Below are 23349 nucleotides of genomic sequence, written 5' to 3' on the forward strand. Positions count from 1 at the left end.
CTTCATAGAACTGCTTGTGGGGTTAATATTATAGGAATCATGTTATTAAAAGTTTGTGGCCATGATGAAATAGGGTTAAAAGACTTTAAGTACCAAATATGTATTTCTAGCTGGCAAAGTATTTTAGACTTTCTTGAAGATGATAAAATATCTTCTGTTGGGATTCAGTTCTTTAAATGCCCTCTTAGCTAATTTAACTGTATTACTAATTTATGATTTCTTGGTTTTAAGACCTAATTCAAACAGAGGTTTAAATAAGACTCAGACTATCTTGAGATATTCCTTTTTTTCCCCTTTAAGTATTTACTACTGACCCACACATTATTATAAACAAATTATAAGCATATTCCATTATGTTCTATAACTGTTCCCAGGAACAAGAATTTTCGTAGTTCATTTAAAATTAGTCTTTGTTCTTTAAAGGAATAAATAATCCAAAAACACTCAAAAGGTTACATTTACTGCAAAATCTCAATTTTATACATCTTCATAAAAACATATCAATTTTAACTTGAACACTAAATTCTGTAAATCATAGATTTTAGACATGGCTCCTAATCCCCGGTATAAATGCTTTGCATCTTTTCCACTCTGGAGGGGAGAGAGATGATACCAACAAAGAATGAAGTAGAAACAAAAGAAGCTTCAGCATACAGGTGAGGGCTTATTTTCTCTGGTGAAATAGGGCTTCACATTTCTTCAGGCTCTTAAGTGGTTTTAGAAACCTCAAACTTCCCTCAAGAGGGTATGCTGTGCTTATTTCAACTATAACATTTACACTGCAAACTGCATGTTTATCTGTCCGTCTCCTCCAACAGCAAGTGAATTCCTTGAAAGTTAAGACTATATCTATTCACTGTTTTATCCTCAGGACCTAGCACAGGGCTTTGAACACAGTGGATTCTTAATAAATATGTGTCAAATAAAAAGTGCTCCACAGGGGCGCCTGGGTGGCTCAGTGGGTTACAGCCTCTGCCTTCGGCTCAGGTCATGATCCCAGGGTCCTGGGATCGAGCCCCGAATCGGGCTTTCTGCTCAGCAGGGAGCCTGCTTCCCTCTCTCTCTGCCTCTCTGCCTACTTGTGATCTCTGTCTGTCAAATAAAAAAAAAAAAAAGGTGCTCCACATCACTCGGCATCAGGAAATACAAATCAAAACAACAGTGAGATACTACCTCATACCAGTCAGAATGGCTTTAACAAGTCAGGAAATGACAGATACTGGAGAGGATATGGAGAAAGGGGAATCCTCCTACAATGTAGGTGGGAATGCAAACCGGTGCAGCTACTCTGGAAAACAGCATGGAGGTTCCTCAAAAAGTTGAAAATAGAGCTACCCTACGGCCCAACAATTGCACTACTGGGTATTTACCCTAAAGATAAAAATGCAGTTATCCGAAGGGGCACGGGCACCCAAATGTTTATAGCAGCAATGTCCACAATAGCCAAACTATGGAAAGAATCTAATGTCCATCAACAGATGAACGGATAAAGAAGATGTGGTGTGTATATATATATATATACACATATATACACACACAATGGAATACTACCCAGCCATCAAAAGAAATGAAATCTTGCCTTTTGCAATGACGTGGATGTAACTAGAGGGTATTATGCTGAGTGAAATAAGTCAATCAGACAAAGACAATTATCATATGATCTCCCTGGTATGAAGAATTTGAGAAGCAATGTGGGGGTTTGGAGGGTTGGGAAGGACAAAATGAAACAAGATGTGATCAGGAGGGAGACAAACCATAAGAGACTCTTAATTTCAGGAAACAAACTGAGGGTTGCTGGGAGGAGAGGGGTAGAGAGAGGGTGGTTGGGTTATGGACACTGGGGAGGGTATGTGCTATGGTGAGTGCTATGAAGTGTGTAAACCTGGCGATTTACATACCTGTACCCCTGGGGCTAATAATACATTATATGTTAATAAAAAACAAAAAATTAAAAAAAAACATTTAAATGGCATTTATGCAAAGTTCACTGAAATTTTAATTCTGAATAAAAAAAAGCATTATAAAAAATAAATATTTGTCAAATAAGTAAACGAATGAATAAATGACCTGTTGCATGGGTCCTAAGGAAAATCTAACTGAAGATTCTATGTGGGGATAGCCCCCAGCTTGTAGATACCTCCTTTCAAGTATCCCTTTAGATGCTACTGCTCTGGGTCCATAGCCGTGGAAACATCTGTGCACATCTGTGACTGAGCTAAGAGCAGAGTGCTTGAATTAAGAACAGTGGAGGGCTGGCATTCCAAGGTGGCAGCAATCATGATCACCATCATCATCCTCAGCATCAGCATCATTACATTTATTGGTAAGCATTAGATGCCAGCTGCTAGGCTAAGTTCTTTATATGCATTATCTCATTTAATCCTTCAAAACTCTAACAACTTGTGCTCTTATTTTCATTTTATGGCTGCCGACACTGAAGCCTCAAGAAAGTCACCTATGGGTGGCTCAGTTGGTTAAGCAATTGCCTTCGGCTCAGGTCATGATCTTGGAGTCCCAGGATCGAGTCCCACATTGGGCTCCCTGCTCAGTGGGGAGTCTACTTCTCCCTCTGACCTCTCCCATCTCATGTTCTCTCTCTCTCTAATAAATAAAATCTTAAAAAAAAAAAAAAAGAAAGTCACCTATTCAAGATAACATGGTGTTGAAATCAAGTCTCAAACCCAAGACAGAATGATGCTCACACTGCATTTCTTTAAATCAAGAAACAACTCAGAGGCTGACAGTCCTATCAGGACAAAGAAGAGCCCGAAATCATACTTATCTTATTCACTCTGAACCCCTCTCCCCATCTTACTTCAACAAAGCCTCTGGTCCTCCCCTCTCTCTTCTCATTTGAGTGGGAGCCCCAGATGGTCTTCTGTATGGCAGCTGATAACAATGGTACTGGAAACGAGGGGCTTGAATCCATCAGAATCTTCACATAGGCTCCAAAAGCCTCTTTTAAAACATGACCCATGTAGTATGCGCTCATGGAAATAAACATTCGAACAGTATAGATGAGTGGAAAGTGACAAATAAAAGGCCTTTCTTGGAGGTAACCATTTTTGTTGGTTTCGGTGTCTGTTCTTGGGCAGTTATGTCCTTACACTACAAAAGCTTTACATCCCTATTTCTTTATATATTCCCTTCCCCTGAAAGAAGAATATATTCAATCACCTCAATGAAAGATGAGGAATTTGGCCCATTTTCCCAATTACTGCAAGTTGTATATTTTCAGTTTTTTTTTCTGTTGGTAACTGCCTCAGCTTTAAGAAGTATTCAAACTTATCTCTTTACCTTTCAATTTAAATGTATTTCTTGACTCCCCAGGGTTACCCATCTGTTTTTGTTTTGTTTTGTTTTGTTTTCTAATTAAACTCACCCTGTTCAGGGTAAATACAACAAATTTTTGTTCTGGTTTGGTTTTCGGTGGGGGGGGGGCATTTAATTACTAACATAGAAAAATCATCTTTTAGTACTTTTTCATTTAAAATATTCAGGAGTTCAGTTTTGTTATTTTGGGGAAGGCTTGGAATTTAATTGCTGTTTTGTCTTTAGGTATAGAGTTTCAAATAACTATCTTGCAAATGAATTTCTGGAACATGGACCATTTTGAGATTCTGTACCTATGACCTGACATTTTCATGACCAGTTCAAATATGGAGATCCCAAGTAGCTATCTGGGGTTGCTGTCCTCACCAATCACTTTTCTGAATTCAGTGGTTAGGACTTTTTTTTTTAATCATAAAAAATGTATTTGTTTCCTATTTTAGAGGTTTTAGCCTCTTATACTAAATAATTAGCCTTTAATGAACCCTTAACTTCCTGAATTCTTCAAGTAATGGTGGGGATGGGGTGGCAGTGGGCATATGATCCAACAATACTAATAATTTTTAACTATTAATAACCAATTAGAAGAACTTTTTTCAAGGTTTTATTTATTTATTTGACAGAAAGAGAGGCAGAGAGCACAATCAGGGGGAGAGGCAGAAAGAGAGGCTCAGCAGGGAGTCTGACATAGGGCTCTATCCCAGAACCCTGAGATTATGACCTGAGTTGAAGGCAGACATCCAACCATCTGAGCTACCTAGGTACCCCAAATTGGAAGGATTTGAAATGATTTTTTTTAAAAAAATAACATGAATGGTCATCTTAGGCTCAGTTCTCTTTATCCATACTATATCCATCCAATACCCACTTTCTATTAATTCTACCCCTTACCTGCGCCTCTCTACTGCTTCCCCAGGATTCAGACTTTTTGGTAGAATGAACAGTCTGTGCACTGCACAAAAGTGCTTACCTGAGTGGAAAAGAGGTCTGAAATCCAGCTAGCATGCTGTGCCCTAACTTAAATGCATGGGTATGAAGCTGTATCAGCCTGTAGAGAGTGAGGAAGGAGGCCTTTTGTAATTTTTACTAATTGCTAAGTGTGCCAACAACATCCTACCAGGCACTGTGCCTTAGCAATGTCCTTCTAAGTGCCTCTGGTTCTCATTGCCCTTTCCCTCCATCCATCTTCTACACCAAGCACACTCACCTTTAGTATCAGAGACTAATCCAGTAGGTTTGGGGGTGAAGCCCAAGAGTCTGTATTTTGGACACTTATGCCAGGGTTAAGATGATACTCTTTGGGGGTGCCTTGGTGGCTCAGTGGGTTAAAGCTTCTGCCTTCGGCTCAGGTCATGATCCCAGGGTCCTGGGATCCAGCCCTGCATCTGACTCTCTGCTCAGCATGGAGCCTGCCTCCTACCCGCACCGCCCCCCCGCCCCCCCCGCCCCCCCACCCCCCCACCCCCCGCTCTCTTTGCCTGCCTCTCTGCCAACTTGTGATCTCTGTCTGTCAAAAAAAAAAAAAAAAAAAAAAGATGACACTCTTTGCAGCCCTACCCCTTACTGCAGCCAGAAGGATCTTTCTAAAAACCCAGTTCGATTAAATCACACCCTTCATTAGTACCCTTCAGTGTCTCTCTCCTTACCTACAACGTGAAATCCAAGCTCTTTATCTTTAAATACAGTCCCCTGGAGATCTATCTTCTCCTCCCTGCCCCAGCCCCATGCCTTCTGCTCAGCCTTCATACTTCCCAAGCTTCGGTCCTTCCCTGAACACACTGTGTGTCTTTCTGTCTCATGCCTTTGCACCTTGTGCCCCATTCCTCCTGCCAGTTGCTCTCAGCTCTTCCACCTGTCCCCAGTCCGCCTCAGTTGATGCATCAGTAACGCTCCAGATCTCTGTTTTAACCCATCAGCAGGTCACTCTGCTCACAAGCCTCGCTGGGATCCACTAAAGAAACAACAGGCAATTATGTTATTACGGGGCCATGAGTGAAGAGTGGTTGGGTTGGTATAGTCAGGGTGGCTCTGGATCCCCAGAGGCAGATGGTGCCTTGGAAGGAGGGGAGAGGAGCTCAGACAGGAGTAAGGGAGGCCCCAGAGATAGCCCTGCAGCCATTCCAGGGCCCTGGTGCTGAGAATGGTTTACTGAGATGATGAAAATGGCTTTTGTGCCAATTCAGAAACTTCCTGAATGTATTTGCATTTTCATTTGTATGAGTTCTATACATTTGTACAACCTACAGTGTAAATTAGTGTTTTCTTTTTTTGGTTCTAAAATTATCTCATTCAGGGGCGCCTGGGTGGCTCAGTGGGTTAAGCACCTGCCTTCATCTCAGGTCATGATCCCAGGGTCCTGGGATCGAGCCCCACACCAGGCTCTGTGCTCAGTGGCAGGTCTGCTTCTGCCTTTCCCTCTCCTTCTGTGATCTCACTCTCTTCCAAATAAATAAATCGGATCTTTAAAAATATAAAAAAATAAAATTATCTCATTCAATTAAGTATTATAAAATAGCAATGACTACATGTTCCTTGATTCCACGAAGGTTTATGCCATATGGGTCTTTCTAAAAACCCAATCTGATCAAATCATATCCTTCCTTAGAACCCTTCAGTGTCTTTCATTACTCACAAGGTAAAATCCAAGCTTCTTATCATGAAATACAGCCCCCTGAAAACCTATTCCGTGCCTGGTCCTGTGCCAGGCAAGGTGTGTATGGGAGGAGGATGAGCGTCAGGGCTCATGACTAGAAAAAACCCCAAACAACTAAAACGAGGTGGAGATAGACATTGCTGCTGGGGAGCTGCAAACATGTTGCCATCATAGCAGTGACCATGAGCCTTGGAGAAGCTTGGTCTAGGTTGGCTGCACATACCTACTCTCTGTGTGACCTTGGGCAAGTCACTTAACCTGTCTGAGCTTCAGTTTCCTGGTGTTAATAATTTCCTCCTCAAAGGAGGAAAGAGTCAAAAGGACTCTCTTAGGGGCACCTGGGTGGCTCAGTGGGTTGGGCCTCTGCCTTCAGCTCAGGTCATTGCCTCAGAGTCCTGGGATCGAGCCCTGCATCAGGCTCTCTGCTCGGCAGGGGGCCTGCTTCCCCTTCTCTCTGCCTGCCTCTCTGCCTACTTGTGATCTCTATCTGTCAAATAAATAAATAAAATCTTAAAAAAAAAAAGGACTCTCTTAGTTTCCTGGTGCTGCTGTAACAAGTTACCACGATTGAAATGGTTGCTAACAATAGAAATCTATCTTCTCCCAGTTGTAGAGGCTAGACATTGAGAATCAAGGTGTTGGCAGGGCCATGACTCCTTTAAGACTCTGGTTAGAATCCTCCCTTGCCTCTTCCCAGCTTCTGGTGGTGGCTGGCACTCTTTGACGTTCTGTGGCTTGTGGGTGAGCCCCTCCCATCTCTGCCTCCATCACCACAACGTACTCACCAGAGTGGGTCTGCTTCTATGTCTCTTCTCTTCCTCAAACAGGGTAAGCCAGCTTCTGGGTTTGGGGCTCACTCTCACTGAAAATGACCTCATCTTCACTTGACTACATCTGCAAAGACCTTATTTCCAAATCAGGTCACATTCATAGGTACTAGGGGTTAGGACTTCTACATATCTCTTTTGGGGTCCATAAATCAACCCACAATGAGACTAACTGAAATAATACAGAAGGAGGGCTTGCTGCAGTACCTGGAACGTGGTATGGACTCAACCTGCTGCCTAGATTCAAACACTCACACCACTCCTGACCACCTTCGTACCCAAGGGTGAGATTCTTAATGTCTCTGGGCCTCAGTCTCCTCATTAGCAAATAGTAGTACCTCCTTCATTGGACCATGGCTTTCAATGCAATTACACAGGCAAAGCCCTCAGAGCAATACCTGCTATCCAGCAAGGACTAAGAAAATGTTAACAAGTAGTGCCACTATAATTCTACCCAACTTGACCCACCCTTATGCTCAATTTTCTCTTTACAAATGGAGGAGCTTAAAATGTCAGAGATAACAGAAATGGGGGTGTTGTCTTGAAAAAAAACAAACAAAAAAATAATTCCTCTGCCTGACCCTTCTTCCCCTTCAAAATATAGATAATTATTTTGGTGACAGAAGCATCATGTCTCCTGTTATATGTGAGGTATGTGACTTCACCCTCTTCTGGTACTTTGGAAGCACCCCCTGGTTATAAGCAGGGGTGCAGAGACAGAGTCCTCGGGTACACCTGGCCATGGAGTGACATGCTTGGTCACATGCTGTAATTTACTCTGAGGCTACATTTGGGAGTGGAGTCCTAGTCCTCGGTCACATCTGTGCATGTTTAAGTCATACCTAGACATGGAGTCACATTCCTGGGTCACACTCAGGCCTAGCGTCACAGTCCTGGATGATACCTGACTACTGTGGACCCAAGGCACAGGGTTTTGTCCTTTACCCACCAGACTTACTGACCCCATGAGCTTCAGAACCTACCAACATTTGTGCAGCCCAGCACTTCATAAATCTCTTGGCGGGTAGTAAGAGCTACCTCAGTAGACCTAAAACCTAATATTACTTTTCGCTGGAGTGAGAAATACTGTTGTTCAAGTTGAAGATTTCCAGATGTAATCCCTTACATTCTTCCCAGAGGTGACATAGCACTGGGCCACAGTGAACAAATACTTTCTAGTTGATTAACTGGTACAGAAACATACCCCAAATTACATAAAGCATACTTTTAACCACCAAGAAAACAATTTCAAACCCACAAAACTAATAAGTCAGAGGATTTCTTTAAATAAACTTAAATCTGGGAATTAGAAGTATGCATATGCCTTCCACTGCTGGGTAGGCATGTAAAGGGTAATTGTTTTGATTATGAGGAAGTCAACGAAGACAACCTTTATAAACTAAATTATTTATGAGGTATAGTCACATAGTTCTAATATGTGTGTGTGTTCTTATTACAACTTCTTGTTTTTATCCTTGAAGGTATTAATTTTAGAAAAATACACAAATAGAATATCCTTATTTCAATAAAAGAAAAATTTATTAGACCTTTCTATCAGAAACAAAATACTGTCTACTTTCAATAAGAATATTAAATATGTAGGGCACTTTTTGTTTTCATGTTAATATTCTATTTACACTCTACATATGACCCATACCTTTAAGATAATTATTCTTTACATATACATACACTCACTCAAACTGGTTAACATGAAGAGTGGAGTGTTCTTTCTGCTACATAATTCAAATATGAACAAGCTTTGTCCTGGTTTTATGCAAATACTTAATCCTTTAATTTATAAACTTACTTAGCAACAGCTTGAAAAGGAAAAACTGAATTTAATGTACCAAATTTATTATATTGGCTGGTAAAATATGCACATTTGAAAACACTTAGCTGCCTTCGAATGAAAAATCCTCTCCCTTACCACTGATTTTTTCTAATTTTACTATCAGTGTTTTACATTAATACCAGCAATCTCACTTTTTTTCTCTCCCTTTTTATTTTATCTTGGTCTTGTAATTTTCAGTAGAGAGGACATTGGAAAAAAAGAAAACAAAAGCAGGCGATGGGCTTAGAAAACCTCCTGATTATTGATGTCGATAATTCTTGTGGCCATCACTGCTATCGGGAGTTGATCCTGAGATTCTAGCAAAGTAAATGGGGATGGGGAGAAAGGGACCCAGACTGGAATTAGATGGTGTAAATGCTCCATTTCCCATTTTGAGAAACCACACCTTTGTAATCCAGGGCACACCCTTGCTAATCAATGCTTCGTATTAGGAAATGTTTCCTGTTATTTGGCAAACTTTCTACTTTGTAGACAGACCATCCTCGGTGGTCCTGAAGGCAGAAAACCAGGAATGTTTGTATCCTGATTGCCAGCTGTCTTTCTAGAGTCACCTGTACCATCGGAGGTGTGGAAGCTCAGTGAGATACTAAAGAGTCAGCAGAATCCTGTGGTCTGTGGTAAAGCAACAAGGCTGCAGAACTCTGGCCAATCAAGCCCGAGTCCCCAGTTCCTGACTTATGAATGCCTTGTTACTCCTGAACAACTGACTGGACATTTTCTCTTCCTGTTCTCACCTACTACAGGCAGCTCCAACCCTCGTCTTGTAATCACAACCACTTCCACAACACCAGCCGACTTGTGCCCCCTTTGGAAGTTCACGTGAAGAGCTGTCTGTTTTCATATTTCTTTTTCCACAACCTGGATTCTAACATTGTAATAAATCTGGGACCAAAGACCTACATAATGGCTTCTTCCTCTTCTAAAAAGTTTTTATTCTTTTTTTATGGCGGGGGGGGGTAGTTTAAATACATTCAAAATGTAGCATCTTGACCACTTTTAAGTGTCTATTTCAGTGGCATTAGATACATTCACACTGTTGTACAGAACTCTTCATTTTGTAAAATGGAAATGCTATACTCATTAACAATGACTCCCCATTCCCTGTCCCCCACCAGCCCTTAGTCTCTATGATGCTGACTGTTCTGGGTGCCTCATATAAATGGAATCAAGGGGCCCCTGGGTGGCTCAGTTGTTAAGCATCTGCCTTCAGCTTGGGTCATGGTCCCAGGGCCCTGGGATTGAGCCCCGCATCAGGATCCCTGCTCAACAGGGCAGTCTGCTTCTCCCTCTCCCACTCCCCCTGTGTGTGTTCCCTCACTTGCTGAGTCTCTCTCTGTCAAATAAATAAATAAATAAAATCTTTGAAAAAAATGGAATCAAACAGTACTTGTCTTTTTCTCTACCTTTCCCAACTCCCTTTAATCTATTTCAAACATGCCCTCTCTCATGGGAGAAGTCATTCTTTTTTAATCTCTTTCTTACCCTTTCCTGCTGGGGGAAAAACAAATTAAACCTTGCCTGGCCTCTTGTCCCTTCTTCTCTCCATTTATAAGCCTCCATTAAAAAAGGGGAGTGGGGACTACTGAGATAATAATTTTCTGATTCTTTTATATCAGTATGAGTTTTGAAATGTGATTAACCATACAAGAGAACAAGATGCCAACATCTAAAATCTCCAAAATGGCCTGAAGTTCTTTTCAAAATCTTCATAAAAGTTTCAATTTAACTCTGTTCACCTTGATTAAACTTATTTCCCTTAAGCAGGAAGTGTCTTTTAACTCATCTGTATTGCTTTTTCTTTGGAGGTTGATTCTCAGTATTCCAATAATAGTGTTTAAAGAGACTAAAGAGAAAACACTTCCCACCAGAGTATATAGATTTCAACCCTGTGGTGGGTTAAAGAGGTTTTTGAGGACGAGAGTCAACCAAATCACAATGTTTAATACTACGTCTCTAGGAAAGTATTCTCTGTTCCACACAGTCCCTGAGAAATGAACTTCTGGAATACAAGTTATTTATAAAATGGGGACTGAGTCTGTGCTATATACTTCCTAGCGATTTTCATTAGCAATACAGAGCTGAAAGCCAACTCAATGCCACAGGACACTCAGTGAACAGTGAGAGAAGCCGACAACCAGGTCACAGCGCCAGCATGTCCTCCAGACCCCTTGCTGGAGTATATGGCCAACAGAGTTCAAGACCCAACTAGTCAATAGGCTGAACCTATAGATTCTATAAACATTCTATGATTTGAATACCTGTATGGTTTTTGGGATGTATTTTCTTCCACTGCATGTTAAGGAAACATATGGTTCACTATGGCACATACAGACATTGAAGACCCCATGGGAGAGGGCACCTAAGTCAGAGAAGTTTTTCAAGAGAGCAAGTCAGAGCTACAGAAGTAAGCCTGGAGCAGAAGCCAGCCAGCTAACTGTATTGTTCAGCAGAAGCTACTTACAGAGGGATATCAAAAACCATCAGAGAGCTACAAAACAGAAAGTTAAAGAATATCCCAACTCTTGCATAAATTGCCAATTTAAAGATAACACATTAGCTGATGGTCCAATGAATCTCTGAGCTGGGAATGTTGATCAAAAAGTTCCGATCTGGGGGCACGTGGGGGGTGCAGTCAGTTAAGTGTCTGACTCTTGGCTTCGGCTCAGGTTGTGATCTCAGGATCGTGAGATCGAGCCTGGTGCTGGGCTCCAGTCTCACTGCACAGTCTGCTTGGACTCTCTCACCTGCTCCCTCTGCCCTTTCTTCCCCCTATCTCTAAAGTAAATAAATAAATCTCAAAAAAAAAAAGTTATGATCTGAACAGGGAAGTACAAATAGCAACTGAGATCAAGTTACTATCAGGGCAAAAGACATGCTAACGAGCAGCCTCCTTTTTTCTCCCCAAAGGTCTGTGTAGGACTGGAGGCAGCTGCCTTGGTCAGGGAGCCTAGAGATCCCTCCCTTTGCAACTAATGGAGAAGAAAGAAAGTGGCTTTCATGGACTTTTGTTTGTTTGTTTGAGGTCTTGTGTTTTGGGCCAGGCCATTTGGCACAAAGAACATTAACTCCCTCTCTAAACTCTTTGAACTATTAAAGCCACTTTCACATTATTTAGCACTTAACTTCCTGAAGTATTCTTCAAATACTTGGTGCACACAAATCTGGCCTCCTCATTAGGATCATAAACAACCTAAAGGCAACTAAATTGACTTGCACTTCATGAGAATCTCTGAGGCACGTGGATGGTCAGTCGGTTAAGTGTCTGCCTTCGGCTCAGGTTATGATCTCAGGGTCCTGGGATCGAGCCCCACATCAGACTCCCTGTTCGGTGGTGAGCCTGCTTCTCCCTCTCCTTCTACCCCTCCTCCCTGCTCATTCTCCCTCTCTATCTCTATCTCAAATAAAGAAATAAATAAAATCTTAAAAAAAAAAAAAAAGAATCACCCACATACCTAAACATGGCTGGGCATGGATGGGGTCTCTGACAAACACAAGTTGACAAACTCATAGGACGAGGTTTTCAGAGTCACAAGCCTTAAAGCAACAATAACTCCACATGCCAAACTCAGCCCAGCTTCCCAGGAAGAGCATGGGCGGAGAATGGAAGCTTGGTAGTCACCAGGAATCACAACAGGGTAGAGAAATCCTGAGTCCTGTGCATGGGGGAGACTGCTTACCACCTAGAGCCTACCAGCTCCATGACTGCAGGAACTGTGTTTTGTTCCCCACCCAGCACCAAGCATCCAGTAGGGACTCAGAAAACATACACTGAATAAATGATAAACATAGGAAACACTTTGGTCTCCTGGATGAGTGTCCCCACACCTTGTGTTTTCCTTCACTCATCATTTATCACCAAGCTGCAAAAGTTAAAATGACTCTAGAAAACAAACCAACACCAACTTGGTACTCACATGGTACCCACATGGTACCCAGGGAGGTGTGTACTTCCTCTTGGGCCTGCCCAGGGTGTGTGTTGTGGGGAGGAAGGTCACTGCCTGCAAGCTCCAGGTCTGGGGCTTGCTGTGGAGGGACAAGAGCTGCTCTCCTTGAGAGAAACGGCCGGATGTCAGATCAAGCTCTTGGCAGCCCGCAGGCAGTGGAACATTGCTCTGCATGGTCCCTGTCTGGCTGGCAGCTTCCTGCCGGGGAAGACTGCCAAGTGGGTTGTGACAGCTGTGCAGCGCACAACTCTCCAAGGTTCTTTGGTGCACTGCCATTTCTGACCTGCCTCTCTGCTACTCGTGGGAAGTAGCTGGGAAGTTCTGGTGCTCAGGGACCCCATTTTCCATGGGCTTTCATTCTTTAGCGGGATGCCTAACTATCCTGCTTTTTAAGATGGGAGTCATTGAAGATGGCCTTTAGCTTTTCTGGTTGACATGAACCTACTGATTCTGTGTGGTAAGAAGAACTGCATGTCACTCTGTTCCATATCAGTGTTGGTTTTCACTGGGACCATATGACCACACTTGTTCACAAGCCTCTCATCACAGTAATTGATATCTGTCATAGACTACCACTAGGAGAAAACCTCTGTCTGAATACTTTTTTAAATTTTATTTATTTTTTTAAAGATTTTATTTATTTATTTGACAGACAGAAATCACAAGTAGGCAGAGAGAGAAGAGGAAGCAGCCTCCCTGCTGAGCAGAAAGACCGATGTGGGGCTCAATCCCAGGACCCCGAGATCGTGACCTGAGCTGAAGGCAGAGGCTTTAACACACTGAGCCACCAAGCAACCCCTGAATACTTTTTTTTTTTTAAAGATAGTCTCGTAACTATTTATTTCTTTTGAAAAAGAAATGTCAAAATCTTAACACTTAGTATTTGGAATGTTTATACCTTAAAGGATTTTGATAAAGAACTGTATTTTTTTTTTATAGTTTACTAAAGTGGCAACCCTTATTTAAAATCGCCAATAAGTAAACCCAAGTTTCCATCAGGAGATGTATAAGTGTTAACTTAGATTCTTTTCTGCACTGAAAGATGAAAAGTTAAAAGTGACATTTCAGACATTACCTTTTAGCATCATTCGTCCAGTGGATCCTCCAAAAGTACTGAGTAGGCCACTTCTTGCTCCCAAAGATGTGGTTGCTTCTAGGAGAGAGCCCGTGATGTACTGAGATATGGACGTTCTCTGCAGGGTGGCCCGGTACTCACATATGGTGTCTTGGACACACTGTTTTAAGCATGGACCAACGCTAATCCTTTCATGGGCTGCCTCGGAGACTGGGAGCTTTGTGAAGACATGGAGAAGAGATTCAATTGTATTTTCTATTTCTTCTCCGCTTCTCACTGCATTGTAGATCTGTGAATAGCACAGAGTACAGGAAGTATTAATCTAGTTTCTTAGAAAAGCAAATTAGTTTGTTGACAAAATGCCAGGATGACTTATGAAGAAAGAAGGCTCAGTTGCTCTAAGCACAAACACTCTTGAGCACTGGACTCATGCATTAACCTGAACATTCTACAGACACCATTTATTTGGAAAAGCTATGTGCAGTTATGAAATCGGCCATTCAAACAACCCTGCTATCAAACAGAGCACTTACAAGTTGTTCCAACCAAAAATATATTCAGCTCAAATGTCTCCTCCTCCTCCCTAGCAGAGTGACAAAGTCAAACCTTCCCTTTTTGTCCTTTTGGACTCTCCTGAGTGCCTGACTGTCCCAGGTCTGTCTGTCCCCAAGGAACACTTGAGCCTGACATTCATGAGGAATCTTTTCTCCATGCTCAAACTACTGCGAGGATGAGAAGGTCAGGGGAAGAAGTTCTATATTTCCCTCTTGGGCATAATCCTTCAATCCATCCGCTTGGTAAAGTCTTTGTTTGAATCCTTTTGCCTCTTCATCCTGTCTCACCTTCCACCTCCAATGAGTTGACAGATCCTGCCTATTCTTCTTGCTCTGTCTCTGTCACCATCCTGATTTCCTCTCCCCTTTATCACCTGAATTCACCAAGAATTATCTCAAGGAGACAGTACAGTTAGGACCGGTTCCCACCCATAATTCCAATACAGTTGTTAGCATGCGTTTATACAGATCCCGCTCTGCAGGAGGCAGTGCACTGAAAGATGGGGGGGGGCAGGCACAAAGAGCAGCACACACCTCCAGTGCTGAAAAGCTGCACAATCTAATTTAGAAGATGGGGCCTGAAAATTATGAGGTTTGACAGTCTTACAGGGAGGGTCTGGGTTTTGTGAAGGTCTCTGGGAAGCCTGAGACCTCTGTATAGTATATAAACAACAGGGAAGAAATACAACATGGATGACTTAATTTAGTTTTCTGATAGTAGAATAAAAGTTTACTCTATTGTGTTGTCTCCACCTTAAGCACCTTGCCTTGTCATTCGTTCATCAAATCAACAAGTGGCTATTTTGTATTTATATACCAGTTATGTCTCAGGTCTCGGTAAATAAGATAGCTTTTCCCCAGCAGAGAGTTCAAAGTCTAGTAAGGGAGGCAGATAGATAATCAAAGAGTTCACAGTAGGATGAAAATGGAGGTCAATCCCTCTAATGACATCAAGGAGTACCCAAGCAAGAAAAGACTCTCACGTGTCCTCCAGGCTGTGCATGCGTCCCTGTGATGCTGCACACTCCAAAGCTCACTTTAACCAGGACCCCCGGCTCTCAAGAGGACACCTACTGAGCTCTGCTAGGTCCTTAGGAGACCCTAGAATATTTCTAGAACACCTCTGATATTCAAACTTGCACTGACTCTAACTAGATTTCTACTCTGCCTTCCATACCCAACTGGTAGATACTTGCCACTTGAAGGAAAAGTGTGAATTTTGAGCTTTAATTATCTGTCATTAAATTTCTTGTGGCCAGGGGCACCTGGGTGGCTCAGTGGGTTAAAGCCTCTGCCTTCAGCTCAGGTCATGATCCAGGGTCTTGGGATCGAGCCCCACATTGGGGTCTCTGCTCGACAGGGAGCCTGCTTCACTTCCTCTCTCTCTCTGCCTGCCTCTCTGCCTGTGATCTCTGTCTGTCAAATAAATAAATAAAAATAAAATCTTAAAAAAAAAAATTTCTTGTGGCCAGTGTGGCCAGGCAGATGTTGTGCTGGGACAGAAAGAGCCCAGGTCTTGGGGCCAAGTATGTGGGTTGTATGGCTGGCTCTGCCTTGACCAGCTAAAGAGAGGGTCATAAACATGAACAAGCTGACTTGAATACTTAGAGAAAGCTCACTCTTCTGTAAAGTGGGGATACTAACGCCCCTTCTTAGGGACTTTGTGGGATTCACCAAGACCATACATGTAAAGTGCTCAACTTGGGTCTTCAAATGACACCCATTACTATTGGGCAAGCAGAGAGTGGATTCTTCCATCCCCAAGGAATAGCAGGTGCTTGTATAACAACAAAGCACAGTCTGTGAAATTCACTGTGATGGGCTTGTACCCTTGCTCCTATGTGCTGCTGGATAATATCATCCTACCTTATTTGGGCGTATTGCAAGGGCAAACCGGGGTTGAGAGTTGCAAAGCTCAGGCCATGCCTTTCCTCTTTCAGTTCTGAATCATAGAGGCAATGTCCAACACGCTAAGTCTCAAATGAATCCTTAAGAAGTTTAAATGCTCTAGAAGTTCAGAGAAAAGAATCCACTGTGAGGTTTGATGGCTAAAGAGGGCTTCTGAGGAAAGCAGAGTTAAGCTGTGCCTTGGAACACAGGCACGGCTCTGATCAGAGCAGCTGGGGGAGGCAAATCACATTGTAAGCAAGGGTGAAGAGGCTGGAAAACAGAAAATGCCCTAAGGACCATGAGCAGAGCAGGGTATTTAGAGCAGAGAATGAGTGTCAGGCATAACTGGGAAACCAGAAAGGTCAGCTGGCCTGATAAAGGAGAGCCTCGAATGTCAGGCAAAGAGGTTTAATCCATCAGAGGTAGGAAAACCTTCACTTTTTTTGGTTTATTTATTTTTATTAGAGGAATGATGCTAAAAGGGTTTTATTTTACAAAGATTAATATGCTGATGGTTCTTAGTTACTAATGGGTTTACCTATCACCTACTTTCTTTACACGCCAAGCTGCTCCATTGCTCACTTATTACCTTATGCATTCCAGTTTCCACATCACTCCTTCAGAGATCCCCAATGGCTCATTCAGTCCCTCATCCTGCTTCCCATAAATGTTTTCCTCAAATCATTAGATCTAGAGGGATTGGAGGAAATAAGGACTCCTCGATCACTGAAACACTTAGCATCCACTTCTCCTTTTGAAGATTTACTTTGCATATTAGGATATTAAAGACAGAGGCGCCTGGGTGGGTTGAGCCTCTGCCTTCGGCTCAGGTCATGATCCCAGGGTCCTGGGATTGAGCCCCACATCAGGCTCTCTGCTCAGCAGGGAGCCTGCTTCCTCCTCTCTCTCTGTCTGCCTCTCTGCCAGCTGCTTGTGATCTCTCTGTTAAATAAATAAATAAAATCTTTTAAAAAAAGGATATTAAAGACAATGAAAAAGGTCAGAGTAAAGAAATCCATTTTATTTTGTTTAACTGAGTGTTTGGAGTATTTCTGTTACTTGACCATGGATTTCTTTTTCTTTCTTCCCTCCTTCTTCCCTCCATCCTTCCTTCCTTCCTTTTTAAGAACACATTCTGTGAACGTAGTGTTGTAGCAAATGATTGACTTGAATCGAGTGGCCTTTTCTTATGCTCTCTTTTCCTTGACCTCTGTGAAATCTCTGAAATAGACAATCATCATCTTTCCTCAAGTCCTGCCTCTCTTATTACCTTACTGCTTCATCTTTGCCTTGTTCTGGGGTTCCCCTTCCTCCATGGGCCTTCAGGACAGGTATAATGGAATAGAGATGTGCCAACCAGTGCCTCATGTAGGGGAGTGACATATTGGCTGGCCATGGGTCAGATTTATCAGAAGACCTGTTTGATCGGACACATAGTGTTTTAAAATCAAGACAGTGGGGGCCCCTGGCTGGCTCAGTTGGTAGAGCATGTGGCTCTTGATCTTGGGGTCATGATTTGTGCCCCACATGGGATGTAAAAGTTACTTAGATACATAAATAAATCTTTAAAAAAATAAAATAAAATCAGGAAAATTTACATACACATTTGAAGTTACAGCATTTCCTAAAAACTGGAACAATCTGGCAACACTGAACATTCCCATTCCCAGGTGGTGTCAAATGGCTAAACCCTTCCCTGCTGCCTGGGGCATGAGTTCTTCAGTTGACACCAGTCCCCACTCTTCTCTAGTGGTCACCTATTCCCAGTATCTGGTCACTCTTAGTATATAAGTGTGTGACCCATGCCTTAATAGGATATGAACATGGCTGTAGCTATATACAATAAACCGAGCTCCCTCAACATGTCCTCTGGGTGACCTTCCCTTGCTAGTTGCCAAGGAGACACAGAGAAAGTCATGGTCTCTGCTCTCAAGGAGTATTGCAGTTTATCTCCAACATATGTAAATGTTATGTATGTATTAAATAATCAACTGCCATCAGCCACTTGTTTCCAAGTCCTTAAACTTCTCTGAAGAAAAAAGATGAAGAATTCTAGACTAAACTTCCCCACCATTGTTAACACTTCACTAAAAACAAAAAAAGAATCAACAGGTTCTACGAAGATCTGGACCAAAACGTTCCAGTCATACCAATACTGGGTAAGCTTTAATAAGGTAGCTGTTGGAAGGCTGAAACATAAATAAAGTGCTGATAGATATGGCAATGCTCAGGGAACAAGTTAAAATCAGGCTACAAACACTTATTAGATCATCCACTTACAAAAAAAGAAGTAACTAAGGAAAGTCCCACATATATAGAGTAGGAAGAGGATGTAGTATAGAATAGTCATTATAAATGTGGCTCTGGACTGTTGGTTTGAATCCTAGCTCCCCTGCTTCCCAGCTGTGTGACCTTGGATAGGTTGCTTTGCTATTCTGTGCCTCGTGTCCTTTTTTCCAATATGGGACTATAATAGTATCTGCCTCATAAAGTTGAGGTAAGGGTTATAAGCTTTTATAAATGTAATTGATTATAATGGCACCTGCCACCTAGTTAATACTCAACAAATATTGTTTTTTATAATGATGGCAACAATGCTGATTATGGTAGACTGTAAAAATGGTCATATGTTATTTCCTTCACTGATTCTGGGCCAGGCCTGTGATTTGCTTAACCAATGGGAATTTAGCAAATGTGATGCATGCAAAGTCTTGAAAAATACTTGTGCATTTGACCTTGCTCTCTCTTGCTGCTTTTGGGAACTCTGCAACAACTACCATGTGGAGAAGCCAGAATTAGCTTGCTGGAAGATGAGAAACCATGGCCTAGACACTCCTGTCACCCTGGCGGATAGCCTGCTAATAGCCAGACACATGGTGAGGTCATCCGAGATCCTAGATCATCCAATTGCCAGTCCAACTGCCGTCATAGATACATGAGAGAGCCCAGTAGAGTCTCCTGATCTAGACTCGGAGAACCACAAATTCACAGAAACAGTAGTTAAATACATGGTCATTGTGAAAAGTCACTAAATTTTGGGAGTGCTTTGTTACAAAAGTTAACTGACAAAATGATGGTGTGTTGGGTGCAACAAGTATTAACTTGCATCCACACACCAACCCTGCGAGGTTGATTTATTTTGCAGATGGAGACAGTAAGCCTAGAGAGGAGGAGAAATACAGCCAACTTCACCCAGCTAGTAAAAGGCTGAGCCAGGACTGAAATCTGGTTTGTCCAGCTCCGCAGTCCTTTATCCTTTGTAGTAAATTGGTCACACCAAAAGCCCAAACAGCGGGACTCAAGAAAATATCATTATTTGGCAAAAGGTTTAAGTGATGTTTACATCGCTATTATTGTTTTGATTCATGATAATTCCTTTCATGGTCGCCCTAAACTACTTCTGAAAATAGGCAAGTTATGACTAATGAATGGCCAAATACATTTCCTTTATATGGAGATTTACAGTTTTAAATTATAAGGTAAAAAAATACATAAACTTTATCTCATTCTATTAATTTGATAATAAGGGGCTGATAACTAGAAAGACCACCACCCTGTATGGGCCAATATCTTTTTTGAGATAAAAATCAACATATCACAACACAGCATCTAAGCTTGCCAAACATGTATGTGTCTGTTCATTAACTCAACAACTGATTTATATTTATTAAGCACATACATTGTGGCAAGCTCAATTACTGGGTATCCCATGGTGAGCAAGAAGAACTTTATTTTAGTTAGGAAGGTGGTCAAAAAATATGTGGGTCCAATAAGTTGATTAAAAATTGCAGACTATTATATAGTCAAGATTTATTTTGGATATAGGTTCTACAGGACTTGCTGAAGTGTTGGGAATGAGAAAAGGAAAGGAGTCAAGGTTTCTACATTGGGTCATTGCTAAGTTCTTAGAGATTTAATATAGATCAATGTTGCAAACAGCAACCCCATTTGTGGACTGTGAGTAAATCTTTCTTATGGATGTACACTACTCCCATTATGCCAGGTACTACCATCAAGCAGGTTAACTTGGTATTATGAACTTAATTCACAGAAAAGTAAATAATGCTTAAACAACACTTAAAACATTTGTGTACCTTATGACTCAAGAAAGAGAGATGCCTTATGGAAACCAGCACTGGCACATGGAGTTCAGAACTAAAACAAAATAACAGAAACATCCAAGACTGAGGAGAGCTGGGGCAATTGAGATGGAGAGAAAGCCAAAGACTTTGGTGCACAGAAAGGCATGAAGTAGCCAGTACACTACATCCATAGTGCTCACCCAGGAGGAAAGGTCCTTTCTCTACATAGGCACAAAGAGCTTTGTCTTAATTTGACTTCTATTGGGGTCAAAAAGGATACAGGTCAAGGGGAGTCAATTTCATAACTTGTTCTGTTGCAAAAGGTATCTTTCTGGGGTCAGAGTTATGGAAAATTATGTTTCTAGATTTGATGGCATATCTTCTGAATCTTTCAACAAGAAGAAAGCTTGTTACTTAGGTGTCCATCGACTAAATAATACTTGTAATCACTGCAACATTTACTGAGTGCTTAAAATGAAGTAGGTACTGAGCATCGAGCCATGATCTCATTAAAATTGCAGAACAGCTCAAGGAAGAGGTATTACCTCTGTGCACACAATGTGCACACAGCTAGGACTTAGCACCAAGGATTCTTCGTCTCTCAGCCAGAGCTACTACCCAGTTAGGGAATCCTATACTGTAGTTGTCAAATCACTTTTCAGAAGGATAATTGTAGTAACAATCCTTTCTTCTCTGTTTATTGTCTGTCTCCATCTAGAATATCAGCTTCATGAGGATTTTAATTTTTTTCATTGCTCTATCCCTAGTGTTTAGAAGTGCTTGACATTATAGTTTCTCAGTAAGTTCTTGATTAAATTAATAAATGTCTCTATTCTATATCTTCTCCAAGAACTTGGCTAGAGTCCTCCAGTTTTTTGGTCATGGATCTATTGGATACATCTGAACAGGTGATATTGTAATGTCACTTGCATTTGCTGAATAACAGACATGGAAATCACATAGAAATGGCATGAAATGTTTCCAAAGTATCCAGAATGGCTACATCCAAATGAGGCTCCTAATTGCTACTAACCAAAGGTGGCCTGCTCTGAGAAATTTACCAATAGTATAATATTATTCTATTATCATTTGCTGATTGAGAATGCTTAATCAGATCTATTCTCCATCCTGATTCTTCAAGAAAATGATGATTTGGAAATATTGGGGCTTAAAAAAAACAGGATATGGATTCATACATTGACTCTCCTAATTCAGTTTAATTCAATGAATGCTCTTTAACATAAAGGGGTCAGCCGACATTATCTCCAATTAACTTAGTGTTATTTTTCAGTAACCCAAGCTTCCTAGCCTTCTTAAATGGGAGATGGAACATATTAACCTTAATTTTGATCATCGTTATTTTCTAATACAGTGTATAGTAAGGGTCTTCAACATCATCATTTTTTTTTTTAACAGGATTTATTTATTTATTTATTTGAGGGAAGAGAGTGTGTGGGATGGGTAGAGGGGCAGCAGGGAGAGGGAAGCAGACACCCTGCTGAGTGTGGAGCCCATTGCATACAGGTCTCTGTCCCACGACCCTGAGATTGTGCCTGAACAGAAACCAAGAGTCAGACACTACACTGACTGAGACACCCAGGTGCCCCTAGTTAGGGTCTTCTGTTTCCCTCTGTCTTATCAGTGTTCATCAATAACCATTGTCACTTGTCACTAGTGTCAGTGTATGCACTTTTAATAGCACCTTTATCTCCCCACAATGTGATTCTTAAGTAGCCTGAGCTAGAAAACCAAATAATCACATTTATTTGAACTATGTATTAACTGTGAGTTAATAGGGTGGATAACAACGCAGTTAGGAGCTGTGGTTTGGAAACCCCTTTTACTGACCTCATGGGTCCTTTTCCTAACTTCTGGAATCTAAAAGCAGTGTTTTAGAAGGTTGAAAATACTGAAGCTTGATGGGTGTGTGCGTCTAAGTCTAAACGAAACAGAATGATCAAAGAACTGCCGAATTTCCTGAAGAGTCAACAAAAACAGTGAGGCTGTTTCAAGGGGCGAGGACCGAAGCAAGTTGCAGACCTGAGCAGCAGGGACCGAGAGTAGGATATTGGTAGCAGGCAGTCGCTTCCTCTGCCCTGGATTCCACATTCCATTCAAGTGCCTGTGCAGAGAATTCCATTCTACTGAGAATATTCAGACCATGCACGAGACGCTGACCAAACACAGCTCCAGGGAGCCAAAAATAAAGGCTTTGCTAAGGCCGGGCCAATTAACCAGAGCTCCACCACTGGCTTCTATGGGAAGTGAGATAAACCTTTATTACTGCAGGAAACATCCAAGAAGGAGTGTGAGAGGGTGTCCCCAGGACATTTGATAATCTAGGAACTTAACAGCCGGACAAGCCCTCCCACATAATTTCTTTCAAGCCACACTTAGCCCTGGGATTTTGCCTCCTCCACGCAGCCTTCCTCAGGCTCCAGCAAGAAGAGAGCATCTTCGTTTCTGTGCTCCAACTACCCCTCTGCAAAACTCTCTGGGGGCACATCCTGTGAAGTATGGAAGTCATTGTTTGACTCCCCTTCCAGACTGGGAGTTCCCAGAGGGAAAGAGCCATGTCTTATTTAACAAGTTGTCTCCAGCACAGAGCACACTGCTTGGCACCCTGTAGGCAGTAGAGAGAGGGGACCAGAGAGAAATAGCTAAAGACTTGGAGCCAAGTTCCCAAAGTACTGTCCCCAGATCAGCGTCATCACCTGGGAACTTCTTAGAAAGGCAAATTCTTTGGCCCTGCTCCAAGCCTACTGAATCAAAAACTCTGGGGCTGGAGCCCTGAAATGTGTTGTCACAAGCCCTCCAGGCAACCCTGGTTCTTGATAAAGTTTGAGAATCCCTCCGTAAGACTTCAAGGAGATGTTACTTTTCATCTCTGACTGCACTTCTCACATTACCTGTCCCATAAACACTCACATCCATGTCACCTTTCTTTTAGAATGGGAGCTCCTGAGGGCAGGGATGAAGTCCTGCCGTATCGGTATTCTCCAAAGCCCCTAGCTTGCAGTCCAGTGCAGAGTAAACTGGACAAATACTAGCTGAATGATGCAGCATCTGTCACAGAAGGTCCCTGTGGCTGTGACTGGAACAGGCCTTTCTAAAATGATGCTTCTGGCTGAATATTTCCAAA

General features: G+C 42.0%; 1 protein-coding gene across 4 annotated transcripts in view; it reads right to left on the bottom strand.

Moving 5' to 3' along the window:
* PLCE1 (phospholipase C epsilon 1) overlaps positions 1–23349 on the bottom strand; it is a gene marked incomplete at its 5' end in the record, with an annotated part of 283990 nt that overhangs the window by 161327 nt on the left and 99314 nt on the right. For all 4 annotated transcript variants that reach the window (XR_013967929.1, XM_080823138.1, XM_080823137.1 and 1 more), the window contains one exon: positions 13682–13970. Coding sequence is in view for 3 of the 4 variants with exons in the window: in XM_080823138.1 (XP_080679264.1) it covers positions 13682–13970 (289 nt within the window). The remainder of the gene's footprint in view (positions 1–13681; positions 13971–23349) is intronic.

This window comes from Martes martes (genome assembly GCF_963455335.1).
Source record: "Martes martes genome assembly, chromosome: 14".
NCBI classification, from domain to species: Eukaryota; Metazoa; Chordata; class Mammalia; order Carnivora; family Mustelidae; genus Martes; species Martes martes.